This window comes from Ambystoma mexicanum, chromosome 11, assembly GCF_040938575.1.
Source record: "Ambystoma mexicanum isolate Mex_15411 chromosome 11, UKY_AmexF1_1, whole genome shotgun sequence".
Taxonomy (NCBI): domain Eukaryota; kingdom Metazoa; phylum Chordata; class Amphibia; order Caudata; family Ambystomatidae; genus Ambystoma; species Ambystoma mexicanum.
Window position 1 is genome coordinate 420,403,472 of NC_090934.1, and position 19,493 is coordinate 420,422,964.

Here is a 19,493-nt window from a genome sequence, read left to right on the forward strand (position 1 = left end):
ATGGAAAGGAAGGATGGAAGGAAGGAATATTGATGCTGATGGCATTTCACAACGTGTATTCAAACAAGACCTTTCTTTATGTACAAATACAGAGAAAAGGGCTAAGCAACTTGGAATATGTTATGTAGGCCCTGTTTTTTGGCCCTGGTCTGGGTAAGGGTGTACTCTTCCCTTCACTGGAGCAGGGACAGTTCCCATGGATACCACCACTCCCACCCACTTGGATAGGGGGATGGGGTGTTGGCAAAGCCAAATAAAATCACTGTTAACAGGAGATGGGCTAGACCATGAGTTCTTAGATGACTAATGGACACAGACACCATAGTAATTGACCAAATCCAATTGGTTGCTTTGCCCTTTTTCTTGCCGATTGGCTACCGGCAGGCGTAGCCGGCCCACTTTCGATAAGGCCCACAGGAATAAGTCCATCGCCTGTTCTCTGCCTGTTCTTGCCATGACTGCCGTCTGCCAGCCCCCTTGGACCCTCCTAAAGGTAACACATCTGTTCCACCTCAACAACGGCACTGGATGACTGCTTACTATGCTCACGCCAATAGACTGATGGACTCATATGCTTGAACTGCTTATATACTGCTGTCTACACACGAGTGACCGATTGCCAATAGAAATAGTTTTGCAATGCTGCTGGTCTGCTCCCACCTATCGTCAAGTCACCAGTCGTGCAAGCCCTTGCCAGTAAAGCCACTTTCAGGTTGTACGCAAACTTGCACGAACAACTAGCCACTACCTAGCCACCCTGCCCCAGTATCAATGTCGCTTCTAAATCCTCTGCATAGCCTCCCTGACTCTGCCTGCTTACCCACGCACAAAGAGCTATATTAGTCATCTGATGCGTTCTCATGCCTCATACATTGTAATTCGAAACTAGATATGCCTGATATTTTGCCTCTCATACTGAAACTCGAATCTAGATGTGCCTGATTTTTGCCTCATGTATTGCTATGCGAAATTAGATGCAACTGTATCAGCTGTGTTTAGGCCGAGGTACTCCCCATGCATTGCCCACTGCTGCTGATCTCTCATTGCTAAACCAACATACACGTCATTATGCTGGTCCAGAATTTTACCTCTGACTATATTTACCTTGCATTAGGCCTCAACTTCCCTCCTGTGCCCCACAACATATACCTAACATGGCCCCCACCTCACATGAGTTATACCACGGCACCTCGGACTGCGCACAGCAGCAATACCTTACGCCAGCCACTAGGGTCGACACTCCTGCTAACCCTTATCTCAACTCACCATCCCTCTGGCTCGAACACTTTGCAATGAAGCCCTCTCCTAACCAACCTTGCTCTGTGCCCGCCAGAAATCTCAGATTGGGAGCTAGACTTTCCCACTCTTCTTACCGCCCCACCAACACCTACCTGCTCGCCAAACCATCTATCTTTGCGCTAGGCCCATAGCCTTTGCCCACCCACACTGGACATTACACCTGACGCCAGTACCCTCCCGCACAGCCACTCTACTGGTCTTAAGGCTGCCCTGATCAACACTAGGTCACTTACGGCTCATGCACTCAACATAGCTGATCTTATAACCACCCACGACCTGGACCTTCTAGCAGTCACTGAAACCTGGCTCCACGCAGCCTCGGGACCTCTGCTCTCATTAGCTATTCTCAAAGGCTACACGATCATCAGGTGTGACCGTAACACGGATCAAACTAAAGGAGTTGGTGTCGCCATCATCCACAAAACCTCCATCAACCTCCGCATCACCACCCCTTTCCCAATTACCTCAGCAGAGCTACTCACAGCCAAGCTAGCCATTTCCCCCAACCGGACCATCACTCTCCACATCATATATAGATCGCCTGGCCCACTATCTTCGTTAGCCGAGGACCTCCCACATCCTCACTGACAATACCAAGTCTATGTCCCAAATCATATTACTAGGTGACTTTAATCTAGGCTATCTAGACCCCAACAACACCCCCGCTCAAGACATCAACAACCTGCTACTCAACCTAGGCTTCACACAACAAATCACCCTGCCCACCCATACCAGGGGCAGGACCCTCGACTGGACAGCCAACTTAAACTGCGACACAAACATCAAATCCATTCAACCATGCGCATGGACCAACCACCACCTCATCACCTTCAGTATCCCTGCTAAAATCATCCATCCCACGCCCAATGTAGCGCCCGCCACTGCCACTAGAAATGAGCGTAATAGAACCTGCGCTAAACTACTCCCACTCATCCTCCCTGCTGTCAACGACATCTTAGCCTCATGCTCTGACCTCACCGTCTTGGTTGACTCATACAATGAAACCATGACTAAAGCGCTTGATCTCATCACGCCCTCCAAACTAAGAAAACCTAAACCCCGGGCCCACCTCAATTCCTGGTTCACGCCTCAGTTGAGAACCCTACGCAAGGAAAAAAGAACCTTTGAGGCACGCTAGAAAAGCAATCCAACGGAATCCAACAAAGCCAGTGTCGCCGTAGCTACTCTTAATTACAAAGAAGCCATACTCATAGCAAAAAAAAGAGACGAACAACAAACGCATTGAACTCGCCCAATCTAACACCAAGGAGCTATTTAGAATCCTGAAAGAGCTAGAATCCCCTGCCACTCCCCCCCCTACCCCTAGACACTTGCTCCAAGGATAGCACCTGGTGTGCTAACCTCCAAAAAGACCTCCTTGGTAAAATCAATAACAAAAAAATTAGTTTACAGCACAGCCTACAACACAAACCACCCCAGGAAATCATCAACCCCAACACTAAACCCTTGAAACCCTTCTGCTTCACACCTCTTTCCACCATTGAAGTAGAACACATTATCAATAAACTCAAACCTACCAACTGTCAGGGGGACCCCTGCGCCGCTACCATCATCAAGGAAGCCGCACATAACTTAGCACCCTTCATCACCACACTCATCAACTCCTCCTTCAGCACTGGGATTGTCCCCGACAGCCTCAAGGATGCCTGGGTCATCCCTCTTCTGAAAAAACCCACCCTGAACGCCAACATACCCACTAATTATCGACCGATCACCACGGTCCCTTTCCTTTTAAAAATTCTTGATCGTGCCGCATACCTGCAGATCCAAGACTACCTAGAAACCAATAATCTCCTGGGTCTGAGGCAGTCTGGTTTCTGCCCGCAACACGGCACTGAAACCACTCTACTTGACCTTAAAACCCAGATCGAAGACCTCAAAGATAAGGGCAAACTGGCCGTCTTACTCCGCCTAGATCTCTCTGCGGCCTTCGATTTGGTAAATCACCAAATCCTTTGCCGTTACCTAAAAACTGCCGCCCACTTCGCCGACAAAGCGACAGCCTGGATCACCTCATTCTTAAATAACAGATCAATGCAAGTCTTTTCCCCTACCGCCACCACAGAACCCTCCCCAGTCACCTGCGGAGTGCTCAAGAATCCTGTGTATTCCCGACACTCTACAATGTATTCACCAAACCTCCATATGACATTCTGGACCTTCTAGGTGTCACATACACCGACACCCAGATACTTATCCCCATCACAGGCGAACTGTGCTTAAATGACAAGACGGAGCTCATCATCCTTGGCTCCCACCAAAAACTTAAACTTGACCCTTCGTTTAACGCCTTCTCCATTGATGGCAACACCATCAAAGTGGCTAAGGACACAAAATCACTTGGTGTCTACATCGACTCCACTCTCTCCCTATCCAGACAAACCAACGCAGTATCATCATCGGCCTCATACACTTGCAAGCTCATCACAGCTTGCCGCCCCTTCCTCTCACCAGCCAACTGCACCACATTAGCCAGGACCTTGGTCCTCTCCAAAATTGATTACTGCAATGCTCTCTATCTAGGGACTAACCAATGCAATATGAACAAACTTCAAATCATCCAAAATAATGCCATCAGAGCGGCGCTCAATATCCCCAGGAACCTCCACATCTCTGATTCCAGATGAAGCCTTCGCTGGCTCTCAGTCCCCCAAACAGTCTCCCTCAAAGCACTCGCTCTTACACACAAAAGCCTCACCAATCAAGCCCCCAGCTACTTAGCCAGAAGATTCGCACTACACACCACTACAAGACCTCTCAGAAGCACCCAAACCAACTGTCTCACTGTCCCTCGTTTCAACTTGCAAAGATCTGGTGGACGCAGCTTCTCAGTCGTAGCAGCCAAGTTATGGAATTCGCTACCAAATCCACTAAGAGCAGAAACTTTGTTCCCGGCCTTCAAGCACAAGGCTTCAGCCTGGTTGTCTGCCCAGGACTCGCTCTGACCCTAGTTCACGCCACCTATGGCCTCCACATCCGCATCTCTAACTCACTGCCATTGCCCGCTCCTTTCCCAGTATATACTTCTTGTTTAAACAGCCTATTTATGTATATTTCACTCAAATGCCTTATCTTTTACCATGCCTGTAATTACATGCTGTATAATTTGTATATATGTATAAACTACTCTAATGCTTTCTTCGCACCATGCCTGTAACTAAACTAACTAAATAATGCGCCCGGATGCCCTTGGGCCTGGTGCACTCTACAAATAAATACAAATACAGTAAATTTTACAGGGATCCCAAAAGGGACCCCACTTTATTTATGATAAATACTTATACTTTTAATAGGAAGGAAGGAAGGGTCTAACTCTCAAAGTCAACTTTTCCTTGAAGAAGACCAAGTGGAGAGGACCAACTGAAAATGCCTGAAGCTCACTCACCATTCTAGCGGAAGTGATGACAAACAGAAAACTCCCCTTAAGGGTGAGCAATCTTAATGAACAAGAATGAAGTGGATCCAACGGAGCACCCATTAAAAAAGTCAACAAATTTAAATCCCACGCCTGGACACCAAACTGGCAGGGGAAAAACATATTAGAAAGACCCATCAGGAACTGCATGATCATGGGGAGCGTGAAAAAGGTGCCTTGCTCCGGGGGCCTCTTGAAGACCGAAATGGCCGCAAGACACCCCTTCAACATACCAATCTGCAGGCCTGTCTGGTCCGAAGACAGAAGAAATTCCAACACCGAGGATGTGTAGCAAGTAAAGGGATCCAAAGCCCTCTTCCCCACAAAAAGGCCAAAAACCTATGCTACCTGCAGGCATATATAGATTTGGTGGCGGGTCAACCAGAACATCCTTGGACAAATCCCACTCCTTGTGCTTGAGCTTTTTAGCAGCCAGGCAAGAAGATTCAGGCTGCGTACATTCAGGTGGCAGAGCCTCCCCTCAGAGTGGGAGAGAAGGTTCGTCCTCTGCGGTAGATGCCAAGGAGGGCAGATAGCCATGTCCAGCAAATATGGGCACCACGTGTTCCATGCCAAGTCCGGAGCAATCAAGATCAAAAGTAACCCGAACAGACAGTGTCCTGAGAACCAGCAGAATCGCAGAGATCAGCAGGAACGCATACAGCAGGTCAAAGTCCCACTTGAATGTCAAAGCTTTCTGCAGAGCTCCCTGACGAAGGTATTCCTTGGGGCAGAACCACCTGCACTTCCTGTTCACAATGGAATCGAAGATATCCACTGGTGGAGTAGTGCAACGGGAGAAAATATCCAGAACTTCCTGGAAGAGCTCCCACTCGTGAGAGGTTAAGGACTGTCTGCTGACAGCATCCACCAGCATGGACTTGTTGCCAGCTAGGTGGGCTGCAAAGACACACTGTTCTCTAGATCACAGAATCACAATCGCATTGCTTCTCTGCACAGAGGCAAGGAGCCCACACCACCCCTCTTGTTGAGGTAATGTATGGCTACAGTGTTGTAGGTCAGGACCAGCACAGTCTAGCCTTTCACAAAGGGGAGGAAAGCAACCCAGACCCGTTCAATGGCTCTCAGTTCCGGCAGATTGATGTGCTCCCATCACTCTAATGTGGACCACAGTCCGCTCACTGCAAGGTCTTGAATTTGTGCCTGAAAGGCAAGGGCGCTGACCTCCATGACTAGAGTCACCTGTGGCCAGGGTTGACAGAGCAACAAACCTTTTAGGAGGTTGTCCTTCATGGACCACCATTGCAGGTCTCTGGACAGACTCTCAGGGACTAGTAGAAGGTCCGAAGTGTGTCATTGAAATTGCAAACACTGAGCTCAGAAGCCACTGTAACAATCTCATGTGCAGTCGAACCTCTGGATCCACCAGGATGGATGAGGCCATAAGACTCAGCAAGAGCAGGAAAGCTGAGGCTGTAACTTTGTCTGTGGTTTAAAAACATGGACCATCTTGTAGATGTTCACCGCTGTCCTCGGACAAGGGAGCCCAGCTAGGCTAGTGTCCAAGACCACACCTATAAATCTGAGAAAGTGGGACAGCAGAACCTGAGACTTCTTGAAGTGCACAGAGAGGCCCATTGGAAACTGGAGACTGATTGATGTTCAGGGAGAAGTGCAAGCTGTGCAATAGGCTGCACGTCCGGTACAGGTGTGCAGAAGCTAGGTCTGGTGAGCAAGCTCAGATGAGACAATAGTCCATATAGCATGCCTTCCCTTCTGAGGTGAGCCGCCACTACTGCTAGCAGCTTGGTGAAAACCCTAGTCCCAAAGAAAGACCAAAATGGTGGAATTTTGAACTGGTAGTGAAAGTCCTCTACTTTGAATCTTGGGTACTTCCTGTATTTCTTGTGAAAAGCTGCATTGAAGCATGCATCCTGGAGATCCAGGGAGACTTGCCAGTTGTTCATTTCAGGGCCTGGGGATCTAGGCTAGAGGGTCGATCTTGAACTTGCTTTTGTGCAAGTACCTTTTCAGAAGCTGTCGATCCGGAATGGGTCTCAGGCCTCCATCCTTGTTTGGCACCAAAATGTAGGTGGAGTACCAACCCCTGCCTCCTTCCAAACAGGGTGCCAGTTCTATAGCCGCTTTTACCAGAAGTGGACGGATCCCCTCCAGCAGGAGAGGTTCCGGAAGCAAAGGTTGGTGGCACAGGGGGCGGGGGTGCTATGGAGGTCGAAGGGCAAAATGGGAGGCAGTATCCCTGCTGTAAGACCTGTAAGGCCCAGGCATCCAAAGTGGTAGCTTTCCATCCATCACCAAACAGGGATAATATGCCTCCCACAGGGGAGTGGTGGCACAAGTCCACTTCAGAGAGGCTTTGCACCAGTGGTTGTTGAGGGCATGGAGGAGGTGGAAGTGCCTCCTCTAGGTGTACCCCGGCCCTTACACCTGTATGGAAGACACTGCCGTTGCTTGCCTGATCCTGATGATGTTTGGCCTCTATCTCTTTGGGCATAAGTGGTGAAAACCCTCCCCGCAGTGCTCTGCTGCTGGACTACCAGCCCCAGAGACTTAGAAGCAGCCTTAGAGGCTTGAAACCTCTGCAAGGACTCATCTGCCTTGGTGCCAAATAAGTTAAAATCATCAAAGAGAATATCCAGAAATTGGACAGAGTAGCAAATCCAGACATCCGTGGCCAAGACAATCTGTGCAAGACTGTGCTTGTGGCCATTGTTCTTGTAACATAGTCTGCAGTATCCAGACCAGGCGGGAGGCTTCCTTGCCGCCTTTGATAAGTGCTTCAAAACCATCCCACATCTCCCCTTCAGAGATGTGCTTTGATGCCCCCGCCATGACCGACTGCATGCCAAAAAAGGACTTGGCCAGAGTACAAGAGGCGTTGAGACATCAGAGACCAAGGCTCAAAGAGCCAAAGATCTTCCTATCCCATGCGTCCAGTCTTTTGCTTTCCCTGTCAGAGGGACAAAGACGAGAAAGTGGTGGTTTTAAGGTGCACCATAGCAGCCTGGACAACCAAGCTTTCCGGGCAAGCATGGGCAGGAAGGAACATGCGGGTCTGAGGGTGCCGGCCTGTGCTTCTTTGCCAGGTTGCGGTCCACTGAGAACTGAAGCCGGTTCGGCCCATAGTTCCAAAACTGGCCCCTCTACTTCCTCATTTAAAGGCAATAGTGTCAATTTTAGGACCATTATTCAGGATGTCAGTCAATTCATATGCACCTTCAGACGTGAAAGGGTTGACAGCCCCAAGGTGTCAATTCCCTTCGCCATCAGATGTTGGAAAGCGGTCTGAGGCTTACCCAAGGAGGCAGCAGAGAGATTGTCAACCTCTGGCGAGGTATCCAGGCCCCTTTGCTTCCTGCAAGTCGGCCACAAGGTCCAATAAGTCCCCTTGCGCCCCATAAAACTCCTGTGGGAAGTCCATGACTTCCCTATGGTGGCGGGGCTCCAGCCTGAAAAGGACTTGGCCACACTCATCATGAAATGGCCTCCAGATGAGACAAGCATGATCTTCTGGGGAGCAGGAGACATTCTCTCAACTCCAGTGTCATTGGCGTCCTTCGGCAATGCGAAAGAGGGACCAGAGGTCAGAGGGCTGATATCTGGAGATGGAACGGTGTGACTCTTTGATGTGACTTTGTAGAGTCTGCTTGCGGATTCCTGTCAGCTCGAGGGCGGTGTGATCCATTGGGTTAGCCAAAGCAGTCAGCACCAATGTTGCGGGCACTGGCGTCGGGACTGAAGCCGCTGGCACCTTGTTGAATGCCTCATTCCTCTGGAGCAGAGGACTAGGTGGGAAAATATACCTGCGGGGCCCCTTCTTCCGGGACATCCTTGGAGTCGCGACAACTCTTCGATGACGACGATGAAGAGTGGTGTCGTGAAGAACCGCCAGGGGACCTGGACCCTTTCCAGTTTTTCTCATTACTTTTGTCCTTCCAGACCGGCGTCCGTACCTCGGTGCTGCAGTCCAAACCCAGCGGCCTCTAACAGGTGCATTTATCACCTCTCTCCGTGGGCAGGATGGTGAAAGGTTTTGCCTCACTTTCTCAAACAGCCTTTGGGTGCATCGATTGGCCCACTGCACAGTCCTGCTTGCCATGGCCTTTGCGCCTAGATAGTAAATGCAAATGTAGTGCCGGTCCAAAATGCAAATCTGACTCCTGCAGTCCACGCAGGGTTTGACACGCGAGAAAACATACGTTTTAGAACAGTGCTCCTTAAAGCAAGCAGAGTGCGTAGGAAAAAGGTACTGAGGTCACAGTGTGCGGAGCCTCTATATATAATGGCCCTGATGTCATGATGGGCGCATGGCATGTAGGGGCATTGTGTAGAGCAGATGTGCAGCCTCTCTGTGCCCCCTGGTGGGAGAAAAGTTTCCAAAGAACAGCTGTGCTGGGAGATGGAGATCAATAATGAGAAATCCGTGGTAGGAAGGATTTGATTAGAAAGCTAGGCTTTGTATTGATCATGAAAGGCATTTGAGAACATTGTTCAATACTTTTCTTTTATTGTCTGGCTTGGTCTTACCTATCTGTGTGGGGTTTAAAAGGGTGACTTCCAAATCACAGATTGATAGAGCGATACAAATCCAGGATAAGGACTGCAGTGACCGTTTTCTCTGATTTTTCAAAACAAACATGTTTAAAAAAGTAAATGAATAAAAGAAACACACAACAGCTAATCTGATTCTTCAGCATAAAGAAAGTTGAAAAGGTTGGCTGTGGAAAGGTGCATAGTCCGCATGGAGAAGTGTAATAGCATGGACCTGGTTTTGGAAAGCATCCTGGTTCAGAATTACATCTGCTTGGCAGGGATAGCAAGGCACCATTTTGGGAAGATTCAAAGAACGCCTGGAAGGTGGACATGTCTTGCTTGAAAGATGACAGTATCAAGCAGAGGATGCTTTTAGTGGAGTAGCAGCACATGAGCCCAATTTATCATTCTCTCTTTGTGCTTTTTTTCTGAAGACAATCTCTAAAACGGCTGTGGTTTAGTAGGCCTTGGCCTCATGATCACATACCTAATGATGGGATCAATCGAGGATTGTGCAAAGTTTATGGGTTTGGATATGCAGGTCTAGCAAGAGCTACATTATAACAGGCATAAGGAAATGACCCAAAGTGTGTGGGGAAAACACCTTCAGAAGGCTTTGGTGGACTATGAAATATTGCTCTCCAGGAGAAGATGCATGACCTCCTTTCTCAAGATAATGTCCTGGAAGGCATTTCTTTCTGAATAGAGGACAATGGCAAGTTTAAAATGCCTTTTTGCCTGATGGTGCAATATCTTCCTGTAGAGTGCCATCTGGAGAAAAAAATACAAACCACATTGCCCAATTGGTCTGAGCAGGCAGATAAAGGTTCTGCCATTGGTAGAAGGATCATTGTCAGTTTTGCCCCCAATTGCCTATTCAGAAAAGCGCATTTCTTTCCAACAACTATTTGGTGGTCTATTTCTTGAGCAACCCATACATAAAACGAGCAAACAACCTTCTAATTTGTTCAAACTGTATAGTAACTGTGTCTTGACCAGTAGACCAATCTACTGGAGAGTTACAGAAGTTGATGCCGTTGTCAGGTGTGATATTTTCACACTTCCCATTTACTACTCCCTTTGAGCCTGGAGCCTTTACTGTTTGGAGATGTGGGCATGACCTTTATTTCAATCATCACCCGTTGAAATAAGGAAAGCAGGACTCCATGGCCAATGTGTCAACAGAGAAAATTGCTTCCCTCGTATTAGAAATAATTTCTTGCTAGGTCGGTTGTTTAAAAGGTGTTTTTTTTTAAAAATATTTTTATTTTATAAAATCAAACAAACACACTACAACTGTTTCAAAACATAGAAAGCATCATATTCCAACACATTTTCAAACTCAACAACTCCCCCCTCCCCCCTTAAACTAGAGCCGGTTCTCACATGTCGTTTACGGGAACATCATTGGGTGGCACAATACTTAGGCAGCCATCATCCGGGTACTCTGTTTCGTTGTCACCCTGGTGAGGGTTTGCCAACGAGGCCACCAATTGCTGCCAGGCCAGCAAGGGCCCTACTTCCTCCTCGCCCCCCCTAGTGACCGCTTCAAACCATACTACGGATTCAGCTTCCGCCCACCTCAAGAGGTCTGTCCACCATAACTCCACCCTAGGTCTGTGGGCCACCTTCCAGCCCATGGCAATCCTACGTTTGGCCAAGACATAAGCCAGGTCCTTTATCTTGCTTATGTGTTTCAAATACCGTGGTCTAGGGAAAAGCCCAAGCATGCAGGACCAGGCCGATTCCAAATCCAGCACCACCCCCCCGCCGGCCAGTTTCGTCTTGACCTCGTCCCAAAATCTATGCACCTCCGGGCAAGCCCAGAACATGTGTAGCAATCCCGCATTCACCTCCCCACACCTGGGGCATTGCTGCATAGCTGATCCCCCAAACTTTGCAATCTTCCCGGGGGTTAAATAAGCCCTGTGGGTAACATACAGTTGCGTTCCGGGACACCTTTTTGTGGTACCTCTGAGCCTGTTCCCACTGCCCATCCGTCATGGGTCCTTCCACCTCCTCCTCCCAATCTTGTCTCAATTGGAGCAACTCCTTCCCTGCCCTTACTCGCAGGAGCTCATATATCCTCGATATTTCGTGCCTGCCATCCGATACATCATACATGGTTTCCAGGGAGTTGTCTGGGTCTTCCGCTAGCACTGTCTCAGGCCATCTTTCTCTAGTCTTTCACAAGCCTAGTGTAGGTTATATATTGGCCACAATGTACTCCCGTCTCTTCCTGCAACCTCTGAAAGTCCACTGCCTCCCCTTCCTGCCATATGTCCCCGAGGGTGGCTAGGCCTACCTGTTCCCAGTATCTGCGGACCGATTCAGGTAGTTGGGGGTCGCTCCCGCACAGCGCCGCCAAAGGGGCCTGCTGGGAGTACGGCTCCGAGTCCCCCCCAATCTTCCATGTCCTGTGCCAGATCTCCCAGCCCAGCCTCAGTAGCCGACCCTTGCCCACCAGTTTGTCTCTGCCCAACCACACCACTTCCATGAGAAAGTATGGGGCTGTATCTCCACGCAGGAGCCTGGCTTCCGCCGAGTCTTCAGCCGAGAGCCACCTGGCCACGTACTGCAGCTGCCCCGCCAGGTAATAGAGTTCGAAATTAGGCAGGCCTATCCCCCCCCCTGTCACACGGGTTCTGGAGCTTCCACAGAGCCACCCTATTCCTAGAGCTGCCCCACACGAAACCCCTACACGCTGTGAAGTTTCACGAATAGGCTCCTGGGTATCAGAAACGGGATGTTTACGAAGAAGTGCAAAAGTCTAGGCAGGACCACCATCTTGAGCAAGGCTGCCCTCCCCATCATGGTCGGGGGCAATCTGGACCAGAATACCATGCTGTTCTTGATCCCCTCAATCGCCGTTTCATGTTGTGCTTGTGTTCTGCCTCGACCTTGTGGTAAATATTTATTCCCAAATACCTAAATGTCACGGGCTGCCATGGTATTGGCAGGACAGGCAGCCTCTGCACCGGGACATTCCTATATCTGCCCAAGGGGAACAGACTGGACTTTCCAGGGTTCACCGATATTCCCGAGAGGATGGCGTACCGTTCTATTACCTCTAGCACGTACTGTAGGTTTTCCTCTGGGTAGCGCAAATAAAGGAGCATATCATCCGCATATAATGATATCAGATGCTCTCCACTGGCAGTGTTTATGCCCACCTCCCCATATTGTTGTCGCAGGCATATTGCCAGCGGCTCCAATGCCAGTATATATAGCATGGGTGACCAGGGGCATCCCTGTCTGGTCCCCTTGCCTAGTTGCCAAGAATCTGAGACTATGGACCCTGTCTTGACCCTCGCCATCGGGGTGCTATAAAACAACTGGACCCATCTGAGGTATCCAGGTCCCATTCCGTACCCCTTCAGGACCGCTTTCAGCCAGGGCCATCGTACCGAGTCGAAGACCTTGACCGCGTCGAACGACACTATAGCCAGCTCGCCCGTGTCTTCCTCAGTTTGGTCTATGACATGGTGTAGCCTCCTGTGGTTACCGGTGATGTTCATACCTGGAACATATCCAGTCTGATCTGGGTGTATCAGTTTCTTAATCACCCTCTTCAGGCTATTAGCCAGCAACGCCGTGAGTATTTTGCTGTCCTGGTTAAGCATGGATAACGGTCTAAGACCCACGCTCCACGGCCGGTTTGCCTGGTTTCAGGAGTGGGATGATTACAGCCTCACGGAGGGACAACGGGAGTTCTCCCTGCTCATAGGCCTTGTTGAAAGTAGCAAGCAGTGGCAGAAGCAACTCTTGCTGGTATGTTTTGTAGAACTCGCTGGGCAGCCCATCCGAACCCGGCGCCTTGCAAGTGGGCAAGTTCCGAATCACTACCTCCAGCTCGTCCGAGGTGACGGGTGCGTCCAACTCAGAACGTTCTAGATCATCTAAGGTGGGCAGCTCAATGTCCCCCAATGTGTCCAGTATGTCTTGACCCATATCCTTCCCCGTGTCCTCATACAAGTGTCTGTAAAACTTAAGGAATTCCTCATTTACCTCTTTCTGGGTGTTGCATATGCAACCTCCCTCGCCCTGAATCTCACTAATCACCGAGGGGGGGGTCTCACTCTTATACAGCCAAGCCAGCAGTCTGCCCGGCTTGTCGCCCCCTGCATGTATCCTCTCCGTATATTTCCTGTAGCTGAGTCTGCACAGTCTATCCCAGAGTGCGCTGCAGGACAACTGTAGCGCCTCTACTTTGGTTCTGTTATCATAAGCGGTGCTCTCGCAACGCGTGACCTCCTCTAGCTCCCTTTCCGCCTCCTGGAGCTCCCTTTCGACCCCCCCTGTAGCCCCTTAGCTTGGGAAATGGCTACCCCACGCACCACCACCTTAAACGCTTCCCACAGTGTGCCCACAGAGCCTATGCTTCCCGTATTTGTATCAAAGTATTCTTCAATGGCATCCCTCAGGCCCTCCCGAAACCCCTCATCCTGCAGAGCCTCGGTCCTAAGTCTCCATGTAGGGATCCGCGGTCGTGGGGGCTGGTGTCTCAGTCTACCACCAAGGGCGAGTGGTCCGACAGCACTCGGGCCTTGTATTCCGCTCCTTCTATATCTCTCACTATCTCGGCTGTTACAAACACGTAGTCTAACCTTGTGTACAAATCATGTGGTGCTGTGTAGTGCGAGTACTGTCTATCCGTGGGATGTAGCCTTCTCCACGGATCCTCTTGGCCTAGGTCTTTCAGTAAGGTACTCAGCGCTTTAGCCGCCGGTGCCGTTTTTCCTGCCCTGTCCTTGGACCTGTCCATTCTGGGGTCTACGGTACAGTTAAAGTCCCCCCCACACTACCGTACCCCCTGCCAGGGGGCCAAGTTTACCGTAGAGGGTCCTAAAGTAAGCCGCTGTATCGTTATTGGGGGCATATAAAAATTTATGATGTGCACTTCTCTGTTTTCCAAGAGACCCGTTACCACCACCATTCTACCCTCCGGGTCCACCGTAGAATCAAGCACCCGAAACGGCACGTGGGGCACCACCCAGGTGACAACCCCTCTGGCATACGCCGAGTACGCCGCCCCCACAACAGTGCCCTTCCATTTCCTCCTGACCACCTCCAGCCTTTCCCTAGTGAGGTGGGTCTCTTGCAGCAGGGCTATGTCTACGCGCATCCTCTTTAAATACAACATCACTTTGTTACGTTTAAGGTAGCTGTTGAGGCCCCGTACATTCCAGGTCACGATTCTGAGATTACCCGATGCCATCCGGTCGGTCTATCTCCATCCCGCCCCTTCCCATAATGTTCCCCACGTAGGGTTGTTTCCTGGCTCTTTCCCTTCTATTCACAAACAGTGCCGCCACCCCCCCCTTCCCCAACCTCACACCACTGCACATAACTCCCCCCCCCCTCCCCGCCAACCCCCAACAATAGCCCAGCTCCACCCCTGGATCTCAGGCCTACCCACATCTGGACCCGTCTCGTGACCAAGAACAAGGACCCCGCGGGGTGTCACCAATCTAACAGTGACCTAACTAAATATACTACTATCGGGTGCAGAGGTTGCTCCCCAGGAGCTCCCAGTCATTATTTAGGAGAAGTGAATTCAACGGGACCCGCCGGCAGATGCCGCGACTTCCTCCACACAAGCACAATATCAAACTATATTCCAGTCCCAATGTCATAGTTATGGCCTCATGGGTGCCTCTGCCACGTGCTACTTATCTCCAGCCGCTTCTGTCTGGGCATCCGATTCCGGAGGTCGACCTTGCATATCCAACCATTCCATCGCTTCGCTCGGCGTCTCAAAGAAGAGGGATCTGTTCTTATAAAACACCTTTAACCTGGCGGGGTAAAGCAACATGTAGCGGTGGCCTGCTTCTCTAAGCCTCCTCTTCACTGTTCCAAAGTTCATTCGACTCCGTTGTACGAGTAGCGTATAATCCGGATACGCCGTTATATTCGCTGACCCCCTTTCTATCGTGCCTCCTTTCCAGAAAAATTCGAGAATCTTCTCGCGGTCACGATAGTTCAAGATCTTCGCGATCAACGGCCGCGGTGGGGCTCCTGGGGCCGGTCTCCTGGTCAGGGCCCTGTGCGCCCTTTCGACCGCGAACCCCTGGGAAAGCTCCCCGCCTGTAATCTCCTGCAAAAGCATGGTTTCAACGAAATCCGTGGGGTTCAATCCTTCCCTTCCCTCCGATACCCCCACTATGCGAATGTTGTTGCGCCTGGCGCGCCCCTCTGCCTGCTCTGTCCTCCAAATTGCCCACTCGTTGCACGAGGGCATGAAGATCCTTGGCGTGTGTGTTGCACGCCTCCGTGGTCGGGGCCAACTCCTTCTCCAGTTCCCCAGTGCGCTCCGCGATTGTTCGCACATCCTGGCGCAACAGATTCACCTCTTCTCGGACTGCTCCTATCTTAAGGTTTAGGCCCTCTTGCAGCTCTTTCATGGCCAGGCCCAGCTTCGTCTCCCAGGCCACCTTCAAGTCGGCAATTGCTGCCAGCACCTCCTGGATAGTACCCGGTGGGTCCGTCGCCGCCGCGGGGGTTTCTTTGCTCTTGCCCCCTTCCGCGCCCGAGGGCGACCTAACGTAGGTCTCCATCGTGGGCTGTTTGATCCGGGGTCGCACCACCTTGGAGGACATCCTGCGGCGTCGGTTGGGCCCACGCGCCCAGCTGTATCCTCGCGGGGTTCGCTCGCCGGCCTCTTCACAGCGAGGTTCCGCTGGACCCGGGTTCACTCTGCTAGCCCACCATGATCCAGGGCCTCTTCAGTGTGGGCTCACCCTTATGTTTTTGCCTTCTGCCAGAGGCGCATGCGACCCGTCTGTCTGGTTGGGCTTGCCCACGTTCCGACCAACTTCCTCAGCTCATCGGACCATTTATGGCCCTTTGTCCAAAGACGGCCATCTTGGGTGCTCCCCTTCCTTTGCGCGACCGCCACCTTCTTCAGAATCTAGTTCCCTGGATATGCAGTCTCGCTGGTGGGGAGGGCACTCACCATGTGCCCCCCACTTTCATACGCCTTTGGTTACACCGTGGGCTCGAAAGTCCGCCAAAAACCATCACTTCTTCCCAGGATCAGGATCGGAAGCTCCTCCAAGGAACGCCCTCTCACGTAGCCATCAAGCCACGCCCCCCTCGGTTGTTTAAAGGTTGTACCAGAAAATCTGTCCAAACCCTCAGGGTGGCATCTGGACATAGACAGCAGTAGGCCTTGTAGCGATAGTTTAGATAAGATGTAGGTCGGGTTAGTGTTCAAGATTCAGACCAGTCTCTACCAATTCCAAGCTTACCCACAGAAGGGAGGACAAGATCCAAAACCAAACTTATGGTAAGAACCCTACAGGGGAGGATGGGACCATATTGTCAAGCAGGCCCTGGAGGGGCGTGCACCCGATGTGTGGGAGGAAAAGTCAGCACAAACGGATCTCTTGGCATTCATAGGCTCAGCGAAAGCTAGAGCAGAATTAGCAGCCTAAATTCCTTTCTCAAAGGCAAATAGACACAAGGGACCTGTTCCAGAAGGACTATTGCTCAGAGGATCATGCAAGCTGATCTTCAAGTGTCCTTACTCCGATCTCTAATAAAGAGTATGTGTCTTTGAATGCAGATTCAGGAACTATCTCAAATAGTTGTTGCAGTGTTTGGTTTAGGAATCTTGCACCATTTTCCACTTGAGTGATATGATTTTGTTGGCTGTTCAGACATGACAAAAAAGAAAATCAGGCTGCTGATCGACCGTCAATGTAATTTCCCTACCCATCATGGGTGCATCCGCTTTCCAGCATTCTACAACTACAATATAGGCAACTGCTACAACTGTTTGGGAAAGGAGGGATGCCACGAGGATTGATTTTGATCCTGGTTCTGAATCTCTTTCTTGGTTCAGCTTTGTACTAATGGTGCTTTTCACCGCTACCATGGGTAAATCTCAGTTTGTTCAATTCAAGTGGGGTCACCATTAGGGAACATCTACCCCAGAGGAAAGTCTTGCAAGTTACCCTGGCTCAGACCTGATAAGTCCACAGCGTTAGCAGTTATCAAGTTCTTTTTTCTAAGCACACCATTATTATGAGAAACATTTTTTTAAGATGGATTATTTGGAGTTTCCCGATGGGAGAAATTGTAGCTATAAAATTACTCAATGGTGCTGCAGTCTAGAACCTAACATTACTAAGTAATTTTAAGAGGTCCACAAGTTTGCCTGTCACACACACACACACACACACTAAAATGTGAAATGTATAAGATAAAAATGTACTGAGAAAACACAGTATGAGGACTAAGGACATGCCAAGTGTGTACATGTTTGAAAGAAAGCTGAAGAAGAAGAAAGAGTGTCGTCTTGTTGGAACATTAACTTCTCCTACCCAATCAGATCATTTTAACAATGGCTGCTCACAGTCAAGATTTGAGGCTCATGATGAGACATGCTACTCACAGTGCAGCCATCTGTGTATTTTTTCTACCAACAGATAGATTTATCAGAACAATCACTCCATCAAGTTCCCATATTTAAGCAAAATTACTTCTTACAATCCAGGCATATCAGGCTCATCAGAACCACTGCTGCTCAGAATCCAGACAGTCCGCCTCATTATAGCAATGTCAACCTGGTACATCAAGAGAGCAAGCTCATCAAAAAAAAAAAAATCAGAATGAAAATAAGAAAGCCACAAATGTATTCATTCCTTCATGGGTACTCCCTGACAGTCCAAAGGGCACACCAAGTCAAGTTTTCAGCATCACCGAGGCATAAGAAAAATACCTCAATTCAGATTCACCGTATGAACAGGACACACATCACTGCACAGTCTATTCAATGTCCCGTTATCACTATGCACTGGTATCGCCACACCCTGACAGCAATTTAGAATCCCAGAGATGATAGTCTGTGCAATGCTGGACTCTCTCTGCCATCCCGCCATCCCGTCATCCAAATATTGCCTTATCCACACAGCGTCATAGCATCCCAGACATGTGTGCACTGCAAGTCTCACTCCTGCTTCCATTATACTTAAATACTTTTTGGTGGGGTGGCAGGAGTGTGCATACATGTTCATGACAGGGACTGCTGTGTAGGCCAGTGGCAAGCGATTGCGTACAAAGCATTAATAAATCTAATTTTCCATGGTTGCGAAAGTAAATAGGTAGGGGTGTGTGTGTGTACACACGTCAATGGCACGGTCATTGACCTAAGCAAGCTGAACACACTTCAAGAAGGCAACAACGTGCAGCATGCATGCATGCATGCGTGCATATGCGCAAACGTGCAAAATATCACGAGTACCATTTTGAGAGTACACATATACCCACAGGTGGTCACTCTGCACTACATTCATCTATCCACGCAAAACAAATAGGCCACCGACTGTAAGCCACACTCACCTTGGGACCGGGGACATGGGCGGAGAGGAAGAGCAAGAAGGGAAAGCAAAATGGCGGGCAGTGGGGCTGGCAGAGGAATCCACAAGGTCTGGCATGGCTGGCGATGTGCCCACTGTCTGCGTTATCACAAGCTCGGGATCCAGCACAAACAGCTCCTCCTGGGAGATCTCAGACACAAAATTTAGATGCTCCTGGAAGGAAGAAAGGAGGATAAGCAAAGCTAGGACACCTTGGGCTTCCTGCTACCTCCCCCATTCTGGCAGCTTCACATTTCAGCTGATGCAGTTGCCTGAATATACGTACCTGGCCTCGGTCTATCCGATAGAAGCGATCAGCAGTTGTAGCTATGAGAGAGGAGAGACGACCAGAGTCATTCATGGATGGTGAATGTTTTCGTACAATATGTTTCTTGCAGTTATATCATAGACTATCAGTACCTAAAGTAAGGTAACTCTATTTACCTGGAAGGAATAGAAGGCATCCAGGATAGGACCTAAATGTTACTCCAAGATCTAGGAATGGGACAGATTTGAAACACCTAGCAGATAGGGACAAGCAGGCCCATTCCGTTTATTAATTTCCCGCACTATACCACATGCGACTGGACATTACCTGCATGTTCCCTAAAGGGGCAGAGTGGCCACAGCCATGCTCTGTGGGCACATTGGCTGAGAGCGTGGCCAGAGAGCAAGGCTGCGGGCAATGCCCAAAGGGGCATAGCTAGTGGGGTGGGGTCCTGGGGCAGGGACAATGTGCACTTTAGGTATGGTCATAAAAAAAAAAAAACGTTTCCAAAAAAAGAATGAATTCAGTGCAAAAAAGATTAGTTAATGGGGTATTATTTTTCAGTTTACCTTAAAATATTAAATTCTGTGAAAAACAAAGTGGTTAAAAAGGA

General features: G+C 49.7%; 1 protein-coding gene across 17 annotated transcripts in view; it reads right to left on the reverse strand.

The window, feature by feature from the left end:
• The window catches only part of DGKZ (diacylglycerol kinase zeta), a 1,700,725-nt gene that overhangs the window by 468,887 nt on the left and 1,212,345 nt on the right, over positions 1-19,493 (reverse strand). For all 17 annotated transcript variants that reach the window (XM_069623235.1, XM_069623234.1, XM_069623231.1 and 14 more), the window contains 2 exons: positions 18,899-18,939; positions 18,596-18,786 (listed from right to left, as the gene is read on the reverse strand). In XM_069623235.1, the coding sequence (XP_069479336.1) occupies positions 18,596-18,786; positions 18,899-18,939 (232 nt within the window). The remainder of the gene's footprint in view (positions 1-18,595; positions 18,787-18,898; positions 18,940-19,493) is intronic.